The sequence below is a fragment of the Sorex fumeus genome, unplaced genomic scaffold, assembly GCF_029834395.1.
Source record: "Sorex fumeus unplaced genomic scaffold, SorFum_2.1 ptg000155l, whole genome shotgun sequence".
Classification (NCBI taxonomy): Eukaryota; Metazoa; Chordata; class Mammalia; order Eulipotyphla; family Soricidae; genus Sorex; species Sorex fumeus.
The window spans coordinates 826470-843702 of record NW_026606212.1 but is presented as its reverse complement, the minus strand read 5'-3'; the positions used below and the strand labels follow the sequence as shown (position 1 = coordinate 843702).

At 45.2% G+C, this 17233-nt stretch overlaps 1 protein-coding gene across 1 annotated transcript in view; it reads left to right on the top strand.

Moving 5' to 3' along the window:
• Positions 1-17233, top strand: part of P2RX7 (purinergic receptor P2X 7) — a 57533-nt gene that overhangs the window by 20952 nt on the left and 19348 nt on the right. The window contains exons 4-8 of the mRNA XM_056107218.1: positions 6056-6128; positions 7943-8039; positions 8698-8778; positions 9759-9888; positions 15504-15640. Coding sequence (XP_055963193.1) covers positions 6056-6128; positions 7943-8039; positions 8698-8778; positions 9759-9888; positions 15504-15640 — 518 coding nt within the window. The remainder of the gene's footprint in view (positions 1-6055; positions 6129-7942; positions 8040-8697; positions 8779-9758; positions 9889-15503; positions 15641-17233) is intronic.

The window sequence follows — 17233 nt, the reverse complement described above, 5'->3', positions numbered from 1 at the left end:
TCTTCGAAGAGGCATAGGGCAGGAAATGAAAACTGAGACCCGGAAGTGTTTAAGCCCAGAAGTGGAGTAGCCTGGGGCTGGATGGAAGAGGGTGAGGGGACATGACAGTCTCTCTTTCTAATCAGATCTTTTTTTTTCCTTTTTGGGTCACACTTGATGATGCACAGGGAATACTCCTGGCTCTGCACTCAGGAATTACCCCTGGCGGTGTTGTAGCCAAGTTTCAGATCCCCAATTGCAGAGAGACCCAGTTCTACACATGATAACGCAAAAGCAAAGCTAGAGTCTAAGTCTCATCCAAATACAGTGGAGTCTTGACAAGGACCCCAACTCCAACTCACAAGCAGTTTCTATAGGGTTCAGTTAAGAAGCGGTTTATGTACTGGTTTAGTATTGCCCTATTACAACAGTGGTCAGCAATTAGACAGCAGGTACGAGTAACGGTTTGGGGTTCATTCCAAGAAGGGTGCGGCGACCCCTCATGACTAGCCAGATCCAAGTGCCCAGTTTCTTATCTAGGTGAATTACTCAACTGGGTGTTTACCAGAAGCTGCAGTCCAACTCTGGGGAAACTGAGGCCTAGCTGAGACTTAATGTTAGCTGCAACTTCTCATGGTTACTGAGGAGCCTGCTTTTGGACCTCACAGCGGTGCTCAGGGGACCATATGGGATGCTGGGAATCGAACCCAGGTCAGCTGGGTGCAAGGCAAACACCCTACCCACTATTCTATCGCTCCAGCCCCTCTAGTCACCACATCTTTGTCTGTTCCCCTCTGCCTTCAGCTCCAGTCCTGAGAGCCTGCACAGACTGGAGTCTCCTCTGTCCCTTGCTGGCCCCCTGTGACTATAGCAATGCTGGGCATTAGAGCAGCATTTCGCTGGGGCCTCACAAGCACATCTGGAGGGCGGGAGCATCCCCGCCTCCTTTAACAGGCCAGAGAAAGATGAGAGAGGTTCGGTGACTTCTTCAAGGGCACACGGCAGACTTTAATAGCCTGATGTCCTTTGCTCCCTGAATCCCCTGGGAGCTGTCTGCAAGGCCAGGACCAGGAAGCCTTGAGAAGTGGCTACAGTTTTCCTTTTCATCCCATTTCTGGGGTTTGGAATGCAGATTCTGTTTTTATTTTTTCAGATTGCAGTTTAAGTTTTCTTTTTCACAATAATTTATTATATTTACTATTTGAACACCAATCCCACCACCATTACACTTTCCCATGACCACATTTCAAATGTTTCCACCCCAAACCAACTCCAAACCCTGCCCCCAAAGCAGAACCAAAATAATTTATTTTGTATTGCTTGTTATGAATGATCCAATAAAAATGATCCAAAAAACTTTCCTTGGAGGAAAGTGTGTGAAGATTGTTGTATTTCACCCTGGAATCCACTAAGCCTTTTTTTTTTCTTTTTGGGTCACACCCAGCAATGCCAGAGGTTACTCCTGGCTCTGCACTCAGGAACCACTCCTGGTGGTGCTCAGAGGACCATATGGGATGCTGGGAATCGAACCCGGGTTTTCCGCACGCAAGGCAAATGCCCTACCTGCTATGCTATTGCTCCAGCCCCATTTAAGCCCTTCTATAAGAGATAACTAACCTGCTGTTAAAGGTTGAGCCTTGTGTGCTAATACATTTATTTCCCCTGCCCCCCAAGGCTGATTGCCTTCTACTTTAAACCCCATCAAATGTGGTGTGCTACTCTTGGTGTCAAGTATGAGAATTCTAAAATTTAAATTACATTTATTCAGCACATTCACTCAGAGATGAGGCTCATCCAATCCTGTGCAGAGCGGCCATGAGCATGCCCGTGATTGAGTTCTGGAGGTTTCCAGCTGCTGGGGCTCTGCTGGGGCGGGAAGGGGAACTCACCGGGCCCCACTTCAGGTTGCCCTGGATGAGACAGCCTGGCACGGGATCTGGGTCATATCTGCGCCGTGTCATTCTATGATGCTCTCTTCTGGGAGTTTCATTTCTGAGTCTCAGCGCAGATTCTGGTTTGTGTCCCTGTGTATCTCCACTACCACGTCCTAACTTTGTTCTCTCCACACTCCTCACTTTTCCTACCTCTTACTGGAAAATTTAACCCTGGGAAGTGGTCACAATGCTGAGAGATGCAGAATTGTGGTGACAATGAACTGGGCCACCTGCTTAGGGGCAAGATAAGCCTGCCTGTGGGTCCTGCTCATAAGTCACTTTTGATTTCCTGTATCCTGAGAGTTCAAGGTAGATATAATCTCTCCTAACACAGCCTTTGCAGTCATTTCTACCCAAATTTGGAAACAAGCTAACCTTCTATTTCAATTTTTTTTAAAACACCTAAGTTAACTTTGTCCCTGTCTTAATTTAAATGCTTCTAATAAAGTAGCTGTCAGTTCATCTGAAGAAAACGCCCCTTGCCCTAGCAGCTTCCAGGCTTGAATTCAGTTTGGGAATCCTGGGTCTCTTTGGCCCAACATGATCCTCTCTGCCCCATCTTCTGTCCCCCATGGCCCTTCTCACCAGTACTTTTCACGTTATTGATCTTTGTAGGAAAGAGTTAGAAATGCCAAAGTCTAAGAGCCTGAATTCAGGAGCTAGGGTACAATGGTTCAAAACCTGACTTACTGACTTTGTGATTTTGGTCAGGTAACTTCACTTCTCTGTGCTTTGATGTACTTACTTATAAAGGAGTCCTAATCAGACCTAGATATTATGAGTAACTATCTGTGACAGGCTGGAAATAGGGTGAGAACATCATAATTACTCAAAAAAAATGAACTATCTGAGGGGCTGGAGTGATAGCACAGCAGGTAGGGCATTTGCCTTGCATGTGGCCGACCCAGGTTCAATTCCCAGCATCCCATATGGCCCCCTGAGCACCACCAGGAGGAATTCCTGAGTGCAGAGCCAGGAGTAACCTCTGTGCATCGCCGGTGTGACCCAAAATGCAAAAAAAAAAAAAAGAAGAAGAAGAAGAAGAAAACTATCTGAATCTAATGACAAGTCGTTCTACAAAGGGGCATCATTCAGACTGGCTGGGAATCAAAGGGCTCCATGGATGTATTGCCGACCCAGAACACTAAGAATAGCATAGGGGTTTAATCCATGCTCCAGGCTGTTCTAATTTTATACCATATTCACTTCCTCTTTCTTTGGGGGAGAGGGCGTTGGGGTGGGAGGTGGGGGATTTGGGCCACACGTGGCAATGCTCAAAGGTCAATCCTGGTTCTGCATTTAGGAAATCACTCCTGGCAGAATCTGGGGACCATATGAGATGCCGGGGATCAAATCCAGGTTGCCCATGTGCAAGACAAGTGTCCTATCGGCTGTACTATCACTCTGGCTCTCCGTCACTTTCTCTCTTTCAAACTGACACCCACACTCACAAACTCTGATCTGGAGCTGCAAGTCAGGCTAAGTTCTGAGTAAATGTTGTCCAGTTATATGCCAAGCCCTGTTAATATGCTGAAAGACACTTGCTCTGCACATTTAGTTACCTATTGCTACAGAGTACAAAGCATTTTGTTAGCTCTTATGGTTGGCTACCTTCAGCTGCGTTGATCCGCTAAACTTGTTCAAGATCTCTCCTGGGTTGCAATTAGATGGTGACTGTGGGCTGGCACCAGGAAGGATCAACTCAGTTGCTGGGATGGCTGGACACCTCCTTCTCTTCCAGGGTTCACAAGGCTTCTTCTTGCAAAGTCTCTCAATATTGTCTCTTCAAGCTTTCTAATAACAACTCAGGTGTCCCCAAACCAAAAGAAACATCTCAGCCTTTCAACTTAGACCTGGAGTTTGAGAGCATGAATTCTGCTCCCTTCCAATTATTCACTCACAGGGGCAGCCATGCTGCAAAGGAGGACGGGATGGGGCAAGAATGACAAAAAATGTGTGACCTATCTTTAATCCATGTGACAATCACAAAATAAAGGGAGGGGGGACTGAAAAGTAATCATTTTAAATACATTCTGAGGAGTGAAATAGTTTATCTCTTTTCCTGAGATTTCCTTCTGCTTGATAATAAAAATAATTAAACTTCCAGAAGGCAGAGTAAATGGTCATTCATTTTCCACTTATCAAGATCCAACATGTATCAGATACTCAAGTTACAAAGATATGATTTGACGCGGACTTTGTGATCAAAGGGTTCACAGTCTAGCAGGGGGCCACAAGAGGAGGAAACTAAGAACATGCTGGGTGACAGGGAAAAGATAACCTAGAAAGAAAAGAGAATATGCAGGGATTGAAAACTATAAGAGACATATCCACTGAGTAAAGGCTCTGAGCTCAACAATATTTTCTTGTAGAGGTTGGAAAAGTAGTATAATGGGTAGTGCATTTGCCTTGCAGCCGGCTGACCAGGGTTCAATCCCCGGCATGCCTTATGGTCCCCCGAACTCTCCAAGAGTTATTCCTGAGCACAGACCCAATAATAAGCCCTGAGTGGCACTGGGCATGGACCAAAAATGAATACCCCCCAAAACAACAATTATCATTTCTTTTAATACTCAGACCAAACAACCACAAAAAGTCTTCATTCAATCACAAATGAGGAAACTGTAGCTTAGAGAGGTGAATGACTTGGCCAGTGTCACTCAATTAGAAAACGATACAGTATAGCTGAATCTGAGAACACCTGGGCTCCAGTCCTGAATTTCTGTAAAAGTCACAAATTGCACAAAAGAGGCTGTTTTTACACCTAGATTAGGTCCTGGCTTCCCTAAGGCTGGTCTTTAAGTTGGATCTCCAGAAAAAGGCAGATGAACTGCATAAACCAATTCATCCGTTTCCTTATTCTGTCCTCAGCCCTGAGACCAGCTGACCTATTTTTTTCAGGCCAGGAGAAAGTGGTGGCCACTGTCCTTAATTTCCACATTTCCTGCTGGGCCCTTGTTCCCGTCTGCTTTGCTTTCTGCCGCCGTTGAACTGCTAGCATCAGCCACCTGCTCTCCATTCCACATGCCATATCTAGACATGGTTCCTGGTTGCTCTGACATCTGCTCCCTTTGTATTTGCATTTCTTTTTATCAAGACAGAATTCACATGCCATAAAATTCATCACTTTAAAGTACTGACTCCCGTGGCCTTTAGTTTATTCACAGAGTTGTACATCCATCATTGCTATTTAAGTCTAAACCATGTTTATCCCTCTCCTGCAAAAAAATCCAATATTCATTAGCAGCAACATCCCATTCCCCCTGACCCACCTTCAGTCCCTGGCAACCTCTGATCTACTCTTGATGTTGATGGATTCGAGTCTTCTGGAAATTTCATATAACTGGGATCACACAATATGTGGCTTTTTGTGCCTGTTTTCTTTTACTTTTTTTTCTTTCACTTTTTTTTTTTACAAGTTTAATCCATGAAGCATGAATCAGTATTTCATTCCTTGCGGTGGCGTGTGGGGTAGGGGGCAGGGGTGGGGGGCGGTTGTTCCTAAGAAAGCTCAGGGGGCACAGGGACCACTTCCAGTAATACTCAGATGGCAGAGTGGGCCTAAAGGTTTAGTGTGATGTACTGCTACTCAATTCAGGAGTACTGGAATCAGGCCTATACCTGGTAGTGTCTGGGGGTGGGGAAGCATATGGAATTGAATTTGGGGCACTGAACATGACATCTGCTCCAAGTCTTTGAGTTATCTGTTTCTCCCACCTTACTCCTTTTTTGGCTAAATATATTCCATTGTAAGGGTGTACGATACTTTGTTTGTCCATCTACTCATTGGTGAATATTTGACTATTTCTACCTTTTGGTGTTTATGAACAATGTTGCCGTGGGCATTCGTGTGCAAATTTTTTTTTTTTTTGCTTTTTTTGGGTCACACCCGGCATGCACAGGGGTTATGCCTGTTACACTCCTGGCTCAGGTACTCAGGAATTACTCATGGTGGTTCTTGAGGGACCCTATGGGATGCTGGGAATCAAACCCGGGTCGGCCACATGCAAGGCAAACACCCTCCCCACTGTGCTATCGCTCCAGCCCCTCATGTTCAAATTTCTCTGTGGACACATGCATTTGCTTTCTACCACAAAGACACATAGTGCTTACTGCATGTCTCTGTCTTGTCCTCCCTGCAGCAACCCACCCGTAGGACCATATGTAATTCTGACCGGAACTGTAAAAAGGGCTGGATGGACCCGCTGAGCAAAGGTACAATCTCTTTCAAGAAACCCTGGCATGGATGGTCGGGAATCTTGGTGTCATTCACAATGCCTGGTTCATGGCGTTGGCTGCTGGCTCCTGGCTACTTTCTTCCACACCCACCAGACCTGGGAGAATCTCAGTCTCAGTTTCTATTCTGCCCCCCGGGAACAGCTGTTGACGCCGAACGTGACTCTGATTTCCAGTAAGGGCGACTACTGACCACCCCACAGAATGAGCACTTTTTGGTTCTATTTGATAGAAAAATCAAATGGCCCATAGCGTTATCTGAGTATTTTAAGTTTTCCCTCCATGAATTCCCCCCAAAAGTCAAGGAGCATTAATTTATAGCCCAAAGCACCTGAGAAATACCCCTATTAACCTAGAATTTCCATATCTCTTATTTAAACTTAAAAAGACATTCTACATTACAGTGAAAACATCCAATAAAAATAATCTATAATAATTTAAAAGATGACCATTATTTTTAAAAGGAAAATGAGTCAGAGAGATAGTATAGTGGGTAATATGCTTGCTTTGCACACAACCAGCCTGGGTTTGACCCCTGTACCCTAGATGGTACCTTGAGCCCTGTCAGAAATTATTCCTGAGCACAGAGCCAGGAGTATGGACTTGGCACCACCAGGTATGGCCCAAAAACCAAAATCAAAACCAAATCAAAAACAGAGCTAGAGATAGAACAGGGGTAAAGACCCTTGCCTTGAATGTGACTGACCCCGAATCAATCCCCAGTACTGCATTTGGTCTCCCAACCCCCACAAAGGTCATTCCTGAGCAAAGAACCAGTAATAGTCCTTGGGCACTGCTGTGTGAGCCACTGGCTGTGGCCCCCAAACAAACAAAACCCCAACAAACAAAAAGAAAGAAAAAAAACTTGTGTTTGTAACACAAAGACATCACAGGAATGTTAATTTTTTGTGTGTATGATGGGGATGGGGTGGGGAGGGGTGGGTGGGAATGGAGGGGTTTCCAAGTAGTCCTCAGGAGACCAGGCTCTGTCCCAAGGATTCTGGCCAATCAGGGCTACACCTTGTGATGCTCTGGAAGCCAAAGATCGAAGCGAGTTGGCCACACGCAAGGCGTACATCCTAACCCCATGCTACCTCTCTGGCCTGTAGGAGTTCTGAATTCTATTCCATAATTTATTTTCATTTGTACTGACCTGAAGATATCTTCTGTTTGTTTTGTTTTGGGAATACACCCAGTTATGCTCTGGAGTTATTTTTGGCTCTGAATTCAGAAATTACTCTTGGCTTGCTGGGGTGGGAGTTGGGGTATAATATATTATGCCAGGGACAAAACCCAGGTCGGCTGTGTGCAAAGCCAAGTGTCCTACCTGCTGTACTATAGCTCTGGCCCCAAGGCTTAGAGATCATTTTAACATGACATACTACTGATGTGCCCTTTTGGAAACCTGTTAGTGCCCTGTGACTTCAGGAAGATATATCCTGTTTATTCTGTACACAGCTCTGGTACAAACTGTGCATCCCTAGGACATGCCCAGCTAGAACAGGCTCTAGTCATCCATTCCAGCCCAAAGGATATGTCTGAGAATTGGCTCCCACCACCGACATTTCTTCTTACAAAGAAACTAGAAGAGCCAGCAACAACTGTGGTCTTTAGTGTCTCTCTGACCCTTTTATGAAAGCTGGCGTGCTGCTTGCTGTGACTTGGGTGGGGGTGAGAGAAAACCCCACACAACTTGTGTTGGAAAGCAAGTGTCTTACGGGGGCTGGGTGACAGCACCTCCTGCAGATCCCCCCCAAGTCCTTTCACAACTGTGCTCCTACCTCACTCCACAGGAATCCAGACAGGAAGGTGTATCATGTATAAAGGGACTCTGAAGACCTGTGAAGTCTCTGCCTGGTGCCCCACTGAAGCAGTGGAAGACCCTCCCCGGTGAGTTGTGGGGGACAGACAAACAGGGTTGCCTAAACTTTGGATTCCTCTCCCTCTTGGGGGAGATTTATGCTACTCAGGGCCTCTAAAGAGACACTTCCAGAGTAAACAATATGGATGAGACCTTGCAAAAGACTGGGGATGGTCAGATGAGAAAGTGATGGCCCAGTCCTATGGGAATGTCAGACCTACGGGGACAGATGCAAACAGGGATGTGTGGGAGTTGGCTTTTATCGGCTCTGAGCCAAGATGTCTGAGATGTCTGAGATGTCTAAGATGCCCCCCCATCGATAATTCCAAGTTCAGGATGTCCCACTGGTGGCTTGAAATCAACTATGGTGTGAGTATTTATACCACAATAATGCTAAATGCTACATTTTATTTTCTGAAGACTGGTTGTAACACCTCTATCATCACACCAATCTCCATACTTACACATCTAACTATATAGAAGCGTTAGAGTAAATACTGTGGTATCTCAAGAAGGAAGAAATCCTTCTGTAAAAGCCAGAGAAGTTTGGAATGTCAGGAGGCCCACTTGCATTTTTCTGCACTCATCAGAATAACCCAGGCAAGAAAGCAGAGCCTCTGGTTCCACCGGCCCATGGACAACGTTGGTTCCCGTAGTCACTAATTCCTATTTCAAATTCTCTCTCAGGCCTGCACTCTTGAACAGTGCTGAAAACTTCACCGTCCTCATCAAGAACAATATCGACTTCCCCGGTCACAACTATACCACGTAAGTGCCCAGAATGTTGGCTGTTTTAGTTATCTACTCTGTGTATCAGATTACCACAATACTCGGAAGCTAAAAACAACAGACATTATTTCATGTAGCTTTTTGTGGGTCAGGAATTTGGGGATGGCTTCACTTGAGTTCAGGTTCTCTCAGATGGCAGTCAGTGGGCATGCAATTACCTCTAGGGATAATAATCTCTGGAGCTCACTCACTCAGTAGTGCTTGTCAGTAGGAGGGCTCAGTTCTTTACCCCTAGGACTGCTTGCGGTCCTTAGGACATGTTCAGGAAGATGTCGGAGAGAGACAGAGAGCCAGCATGCCAGCTAGTCACCAAGAAGGAAGCTGCAGTCTTTATACTTGATCTTGAAAGTGGCACTCCATTTCTGATGCCACGATATTGGTCACTCAGTGTAGGAGACAAGGTTGTGAATCCCAAGAGGTGGAGATCACTTGGAGTTCTCATGGAACCCAGATTCTATACTGTCCACTAAGGTGAAAATGAAAAAAAAGGATTCCTTTCCTCCCACATTCCCTCCCTCCCTCCCTCCCTTCCTTCCTTCCTTCCTTCCTTCCTTCCTTCCTTCCCTCCCTCCTTCCTTCCTTCCTTCCTTCCTTCCTTCCTTCCTTCCTTCCTTCCCTGATTTGTGTCCCCTTTGAGACAGGATGCCATTTTTCTATGGAGACATTTGAAAATGAAAGAAATGGATCTCTCTCTCCTTCCTTCCTTCCTTCCTTCCTACCTTCCTTCCTTTTTCCCTTCCTTCCTTCCTTCCTTTCTTCCTTCTTCCTTCCTTCCTTTTTCCCTTCCTTCCTTCCTTCCTTCTTCCTTCCTTCCTTTTTCCCTTCCTTCCTTCCTTCCTTCCTTCTTCCTTCCTTTCCTCCCTCCCTCCCTCCCTCTCTTTCCTTCCCTCATTTGTGGTCCCTCTGTGACAGGATGTTATTTTTCAAAAGAGATGTTTGTTTGCTTTCTATTTGTGCAGGAGAAACATCTTACCAGGCTTAAACATTACCTGTATCTTTCATAAGATTCAGAATCCACAGTGCCCTGTTTTCCGACTAGGAGATATCTTCAAAGAAGTAGGCGATAATTTTTCAGAAGTGGCAATTCAGGTTGGTGGTGCCTTTGTACAGTGGAATTTGGGAGCGGGGCAGTGGGGGTGGTGTCAAAAGCTGAAGAAAGGTAGATGGCTAAGAGGGTGGGCCATGGAGCCTTAATACTATAACTCACATTATTGAGTAGTTAGTTAATCTCTGCATCCTGGACTATTACCTCATAAGATTCTACCACAACCCTGTGAGTATGATTCTTGGTGTATTAGTTAGTTCTCAGTGACTTATGCAGCAAATTTCCACAAACTAGATGGCTTCAAACACTTTTTTTTTTTACACGTCTGAAGGTCAGAAAATAAAGGTGAAGATATTAACAGAGTCATAGTCCTTCCACGGCTCTAGAGAGTCTATTTCCTGACTTTTCCCACCCACCAAAGCTGCATTTCTGGCATGATTCACAGCTCCCATTCTCACTCTGAAACCAGCAGCTTTGTATCTTGCTTTTGGTCACACTGACTCTAAATTCTCTGTCAAATATCCCTCTACCGCTAGCATGGTGTTATAAAAGGCAGAATTTAGGGTCACCAAGATAATCCTCGATCTCAAATCATTAATTTACTCCTATCTACACAGTATCTCTTGCCTTCTAAGCTAGCATATTTGGAGGTCCTTCGATTACGAATATTTGAGACCCACATGTTATTCAAACGACCACACTTGCATTAGTCTGGGTCCTCTCTAGTTGCAAGTGATAGAAATTCAACTCATCTGTTGTCTTTGTCACTGTCACTATCCTTCCATTGTTCATCGATTTGCTCGAGCAGGCCCAGTAAAATTGTGAGATTTGTTGTTACTGTGTTTGGCATATCGAATATGTCACAGGTAGCTTGCCAGACTTTGCTGTGCGGCGAGATACTCTCAGTAGCTTGCCGGGCTCTCTGAGAGGGGCGGAGGAATCAAACTCGGGTCGGCCTGGTCGACCTCGTGAAAGGCAAACACCCTACCCACAGTGCTATCGCTCCAGTCCACTCATCTAATGTAAGAGAAAAAATTAATTAAAAAATATTTTGGGAGGCAAGTAAGAGAAACCAAACTCAGCTGGTTTCGGTAGAAAAAGAAGGCACATTAACTCCTGCAAAAAGACAAGTTTATGATATGGGGTGAGTGTAATGAACTTTCTAGAAAATGTATGGTATCTTCTCGCCTGGGTAGTTTTCTTTAGCTGTTTTCGCTGCCTGAAACAGCCTTGCACCAGACATAGCACTAGCCATCCTCTCACTTATACCCAATATTTCCCTCAAATAAGCTCAATGAAGCTTCCTTTTATCACATTTAATACAACTATTTTCCACCACCATCCAGCATGCCTGAGGGTCCTTCTTAAATTTTTTCTCAAAATTTTATTTAAAGGATCATGAATAACTAGGTTATTCAAAGTTGGGCTTTTTTTTTAATTGAATCACCTTGAGGTACACAGTTATGAAGCTGTTCATGCTGGCAGCTAGCATTCTCTGACATATTTTACACTTAGCACAGGATACTCAATATTTGTTGCGTGAATGGAGGACGTGATAGCTGTAGGCACAGCTGCATTCAGGAACTCAAGTGATGTCCTTAGAAATCTGATTCTTCTCATCTCTTGATTATCTCCATGATGATGCTGTGATATCAAGACAATCACTATAGCCTAGGACTGTGCTACTAATACAATACATACCAGTGCCTCAAATTAATTAAAATTACTGTCACTGTCCTCCCGTTGTTTATCGATTTGCTCGAGCGGGCCCAGTAACATTGTGAGACTTGTTAGTGTGTTTGGCATATCGAATACGTCACAGGTAGCTTGCCAGGCGTTTGCAGAGCAGGCAAGATACTCTCGGGCTCTCCGAGAGGGGCGGAGGAATCAAACTCGGTTGGCCATGTCGGCTGTGTGCAAGGCAAATGCCCTACCTGCTGTGTTATCACTCTAAATAAATTAAAATCTATTTCCTTTGTCATAATGGTCACTTTTCAAGTACTCAATAATATGTGTGGCTACTCAACTCAGCATGAATTAGATTATTTCCATCCTCACAGAAACTTCTGCTGAACAACTTTGCTTTACTCGCTATACAACTAGAGATCCCAGCCAAGAGAGGGACTCTATTCCTAAGATTATAACAAAAACTAAGGGAGGACTCTGAGTGTTCTTCCATGGGCCTCTGACCTATTCCTAAGCAAATCTCCTGGTCCAGAGGGATGCACTGTTTTTGAGCAGTCCAGCTTGGGTCTAGTGTTCATTTCTAAAGCTGTGAAAAGGGATCCACTCAAACCATTAAGAGTTGGGAGGGATATTTCTCAAAGGTAATTCAAGGTACCTTTCCAGAAGAAGGAAAATTGAAAGCCTAATGACGAAACATTAGCTATTTGCTACGGTACATTGTGGACCTAACTTAATGCCTGGCCAGTAAATGGCATATGTGATTATTTGTTTACATGCCTTTTCTCTAAGTTAGAGCCTGCTTATTATTCAATTTAGCATCTAGCATACGGTGTTGAAGTACCATATTTCATTAGTAAAAGTAAAGTAAAGGCCCTCCCGTTGATCGTCAATTTGCTCGAGCGGGCCCAGTAACATCTCCATCGGAGACTTTGTTGTTACTGTGTCTGGCATATCGAATACGTCACGGGGAGCTTGCCAGGCTCTGCCATGCGGGCGAGATACTCTCGGGAGCTTGCCGGGCTCTCTGAGAGGGGCGGAGGAATTTCATTAATTCAGTCTTTTTTTTTTCACATTTTAGTAGTTTTGAAACCAGGAAGTACTTTCAATAGATTCTCACTGTTTAATTTGCAGAACATTTTTTTCTTAAGGGAATATAAAAAATATGCCATACAAGCAATCATGTCTAAGATGAAATATAATGTGATAGTCAGTGCTTGGAAAAATGTTTGTAGAATAAAGAAGTATTAGGAATAGAGGCTGGAGAGATGGTACGGAGGGTAGGGCACTTGCTTTGCATACAGCCAACCCGGTTCAATCGCCTGCACCCCACACAGTCCCCTGAGCCTCACCAGAAGTTATTCCTGAGTGCAGAGCCAGGAATAAGTAGTGAGCACTGCTTGGTATGACCCTAAACCAAAACAAACAAAAAAAGAAGAATTAGGAAATAAATAATAGTTTCTCTTTAGAAGTGCAGAAGACAGACCTGAGAGGTAGAATGTTTGCCTTGTGTGTGGTGAATCCAGGTTTAATATGGGCCAGGCTTTGTTCCCTGGAACCCCATATGCTCCCCTGAACTTTCCCAAGAGTGATCCCTGAATGCAGAGCCAGGAGTGAACCCTGAACACAGTTAGGTAAAGCCCAAAAGCAAACAACCAAACAAACAATAAAAAGTTCAGGGGAGAGAACGGCCTTGAAATGAAGACAGGGACAGCTGAACAATGAGGAAGGAGGTACTTGGAGGATGAGATAGGAGTTAGCCAGAAAGGTAGGTAGGAGAAAAGGGTGAGAGCCAATATCTAAACATATTCCAGTAATTAGAAATGTTCTCAGTAATTCCACTCCTAAGTGAAATTTTATACCCAAGAGAAATGACAATACATACACCTACAAACACTTGTATACAAATGTTCACAGTAGCATCATAGTAGCCAAAAGTTGGAAACAACTCAATTGTGTGTGTGTATGAGAACAAAACTCAATTGCTTATCCTTTAATGAATGAATAATTAAATGCAATACCATGCAGTGGAATATACTTCTACTACAAAAAAAAATAAATTGCTTGAGCGGGTCCAGTAACGTCTCCATTGCAGACTTTGTTGTTACTGTGTTTGGCATATCAAAAAAAAAAAAATGGGCTGGAGTGATAGCACAGCGGTAGGGCGTCTGCCTTGCACGCAGCCAACATGGCCGACCCGAGTTCGATTCCTCCGCCCCTCTCGGAGAGCCTGGCAAGCTACCGAGAGTATTCGATATGCCAGACACAGTAACAACAAAGTCTCCAATGGAGACGTTACTGGGCCCGCTCGAGCAAATCGACGATCAACGGGAGGGCCTTTACCTTTTTGAGGGCTGGAGCGATAGCACAGCGGGTAGGGCGTTCGCCTTACAAGCGGCCAACATGGCCGACCCGAGTTCGATTCCTCCGCCCCTCTCGGAGAGCCCGGCAAGCTACCGAGAGTATTCGATATGCCAGACACAGTAACAACAAAGTCTCCAATGGAGACGTTACTGGGCCCGCTCGAGCAAATCGACGATCAACGGGAGGGCCTTTACCTTTTTGAGGGCTGGAGCGATAGCACAGCGGGTAGGGCGTTCGCCTTACAAGCGGCCAACATGGCCGACCCGAGTTCGATTCCTCCGCCCCTCTCGGAGAGCCCGGCAAGCTACCGAGAGTATTCGATATGCCAGACACAGTAACAACAAAGTCTCCAATGGAGACGTTACTGGGCCCGCTCGAGCAAATCGACGATCAACGGGAGGGCCTTTACCTTTTTGAGGGCTGGAGCGATAGCACAGCGGGTAGGGCGTTCGCCTTACAAGCGGCCAACATGGCCGACCCGAGTTCGATTCCTCCGCCCCTCTCGGAGAGCCCGGCAAGCTACCGAGAGTATTCGATATGCCAGACACAGTAACAACAAAGTCTCCAATGGAGACGTTACTGGGCCTGCTCGAGCAAATCGACGATCAACGGGAGGGCCTTTACCTTTTTGAGGGCTGGAGCGATAGCACAGCGGGTAGGGCGTTCGCCTTACAAGCGGCCAACATGGCCGACCCGAGTTCGATTCCTCCGCCCCTCTCGGAGAGCCCGGCAAGCTACCGAGAGTATCTCGCCCGCACGGCAGATCCTGGCAAGCTCCCCGTGACGTATTCGATATGCCAGACACAGTAACAACAAAGTCTCCAATGGAGACGTTACTGGGCCCGCTCGAGCAAATCGACGATCAACGGGAGGGCCTTTACCTTTTACCTTTACCTTACAAAAAAAAAATGAAGCTCTGTGACATGCACAATATGGATGAACTTTACAAACATTTTAAGTAAAAAAGAATATATATACATATATATGCCACAAATTATTTGGTTTAATTCATAGGAAAGTTCGGAGTAAGAACTAAGAACTCTAAAGTAGATTACAGTTGCCTAGGCCTGGCAACTGAGGAGGGGAAGAGAGGTTCTAACCAAAGGTAATGAAACTGTTGGAAAATTTATTGTGATGGTGGCTACACACATATTTGACTACATTAAGAACGCTTGAATTGTACACTTGGGCAAGTTTATATGTGAATTAAAAATTTGTTTAACAAAAAATGAATAAGAGCCTTCTCTGAGGGAGCACTGGGAGATAATGCACCAAGATAAAGATATGTAATGGGGCACCTTGAGTCCTAGTTAACAAGTTTCAACTTAATTTTTAAGGGGAATGTTTGCAATTAAGGGTGTCTTACTTGGGCGCAGTTTTTAGAGAGTCACATCTTTCAAAAATCAACCTGATGGTGGTATGGAGGAGCAGCAGTGGGGGTGGGCAGGGATGAGGGTACGTGCATATGTGGATCAGGACTGAACTCTTGGCTCTGTCTTTACTCTTTTCCTCTGAAAGAAAACTCCTTCAATGGTCACTGCTATGCAAGATGTCTGGTGCCGTGTCACCTATGTCCAGCAGGTTACTGATTGTTTCTGATTGTCTTCCCCAGGGAGGAATCATGGGCATTGAAATCTACTGGGACTGCAACCTTGACAAATGGCTCCATAGCTGCCGTCCAAAATACAGTTTCCGTCGCCTTGACGACAAAACTGCCAATGAGTCCTCTTTCCCTGGCTACAACTTCAGGTAACCGCCCTCCAGGTGCAACCAACCACCCTTAGCAACACAGGGACCTTCTGGGCCTGGCTGGCTGTAAACAAGTGATGACCAATGTTCTGTCACCTTCAATCAAACATCTGCAATGGTGACTTGCTCTCAACTCATGGCTCAGTGCTACGGGAAGTAACTGCTGAAAATCTTGCTTTTGCATTTGTTTCTGTTTTGGGGTCAGTCAAACCCGGCTGTTCTCAAGACTTACTTCTGGGCATGTAAGGGGTCATTCCTGGTGGCGCCTAGCGTACCATATGCAGTGCTAAAAGATGAACTGGAGTTGGACCAGAGCATTGAACTCTCTGGCCGGGTACTGCCAGGAGTGGTCCCAAGACCTCCTAAGCACTATTTGGAGCCAAAAATAAACCAACAACAACAACAACAACAAAAAAAAACTATCAAATCTTGGGGCCAGAGTGACAGCACAGGCTTTTATCTTGCATGAGGCCGACATGGTTTCAATCCCTGGCATCCCACTAGTACTAATGGTCTCTAGGTCAGTGATTCTCATATAGCGTTCCCAGCAAAAGCATCATCATACAGAAACTTGTTTAAAATGCTAATTCTAGAGCTAGAGTGATAGTACAGTAGGTAGGGTGTTTGTCTTGACGAAGCAGACCCAGGTTTTCTTTTTTTTATTAGTGAAACGCCATGAGGTACACTTATAGACTTACAAATTTTGTGCTTGGGTTTCAGTTATACAATAATCAAGTGCACATCCCTCCGCCAGTGCCCGTCATCCATCACCACGGGTCCCAGCATTCCCCCCACCCCCACCCCCCCCCCCCCCCCGTCCCATCCTGCCTCTGTGGCAGGGTATTACCCCTTGTTCTCTCTCTCTTCTTTTGGGTACTGTGTTTTGCAAGAGAGGCATTGAGTGGCAATCATGTTTGGTCTATACACTACTTTTAGCATGCTTCTCCCACCCTGGGAGGGTCCTCAAAACACCCTTTATTTGGTGCTCTCTTCTCTATCTGAGCTTCCTTTTCACCTAGCACGTGTGGCTGGCCTTCCAGTCATGGAGCAAAATTCCTGGTACTAATCTCAGCCATTCCTGGGTGTTAGTCCCCCTTTTTGTTGCTTTATGTTCCCCAGATGAATGCAATCTTTCTGTGTCTATCCCACTCTTTCTGACTCATTTCACTTAACATGATACTTTCCATGTAGTATCACTTGTATGTAAATTTCATAACTTCGTCTTTTCTAACAGCTACATAGTACTCCATTGTGTAAATGTACCAAAGTTTCTTTAACCAGTCATCTGCTCTTGGGCACTCAGGTTTTTTCCAGATTCTGGCTATTGTAAAGAGTGCTGCAATGAACAAACAATTGCAGATGTCACTTCGACTATACCTTTTTGCCTCTCTGGGTTATATTCCCAGGAGTGCTATAGCTGGGTCAAATGGCAGATCAAATTCTAATTTTTTGAGAATCGTCCATACTGTTTTCCAAAAGGGTTGGACCAGCCGGCATTCCCACCAGCAGTGAAGGAGGGTCCCTTTCTCGCCACATCCGTGCCAGCATTGGTTGCTTTTGTTCTTGTGGATGTGGGCCAGTCTCTGTGGTGTG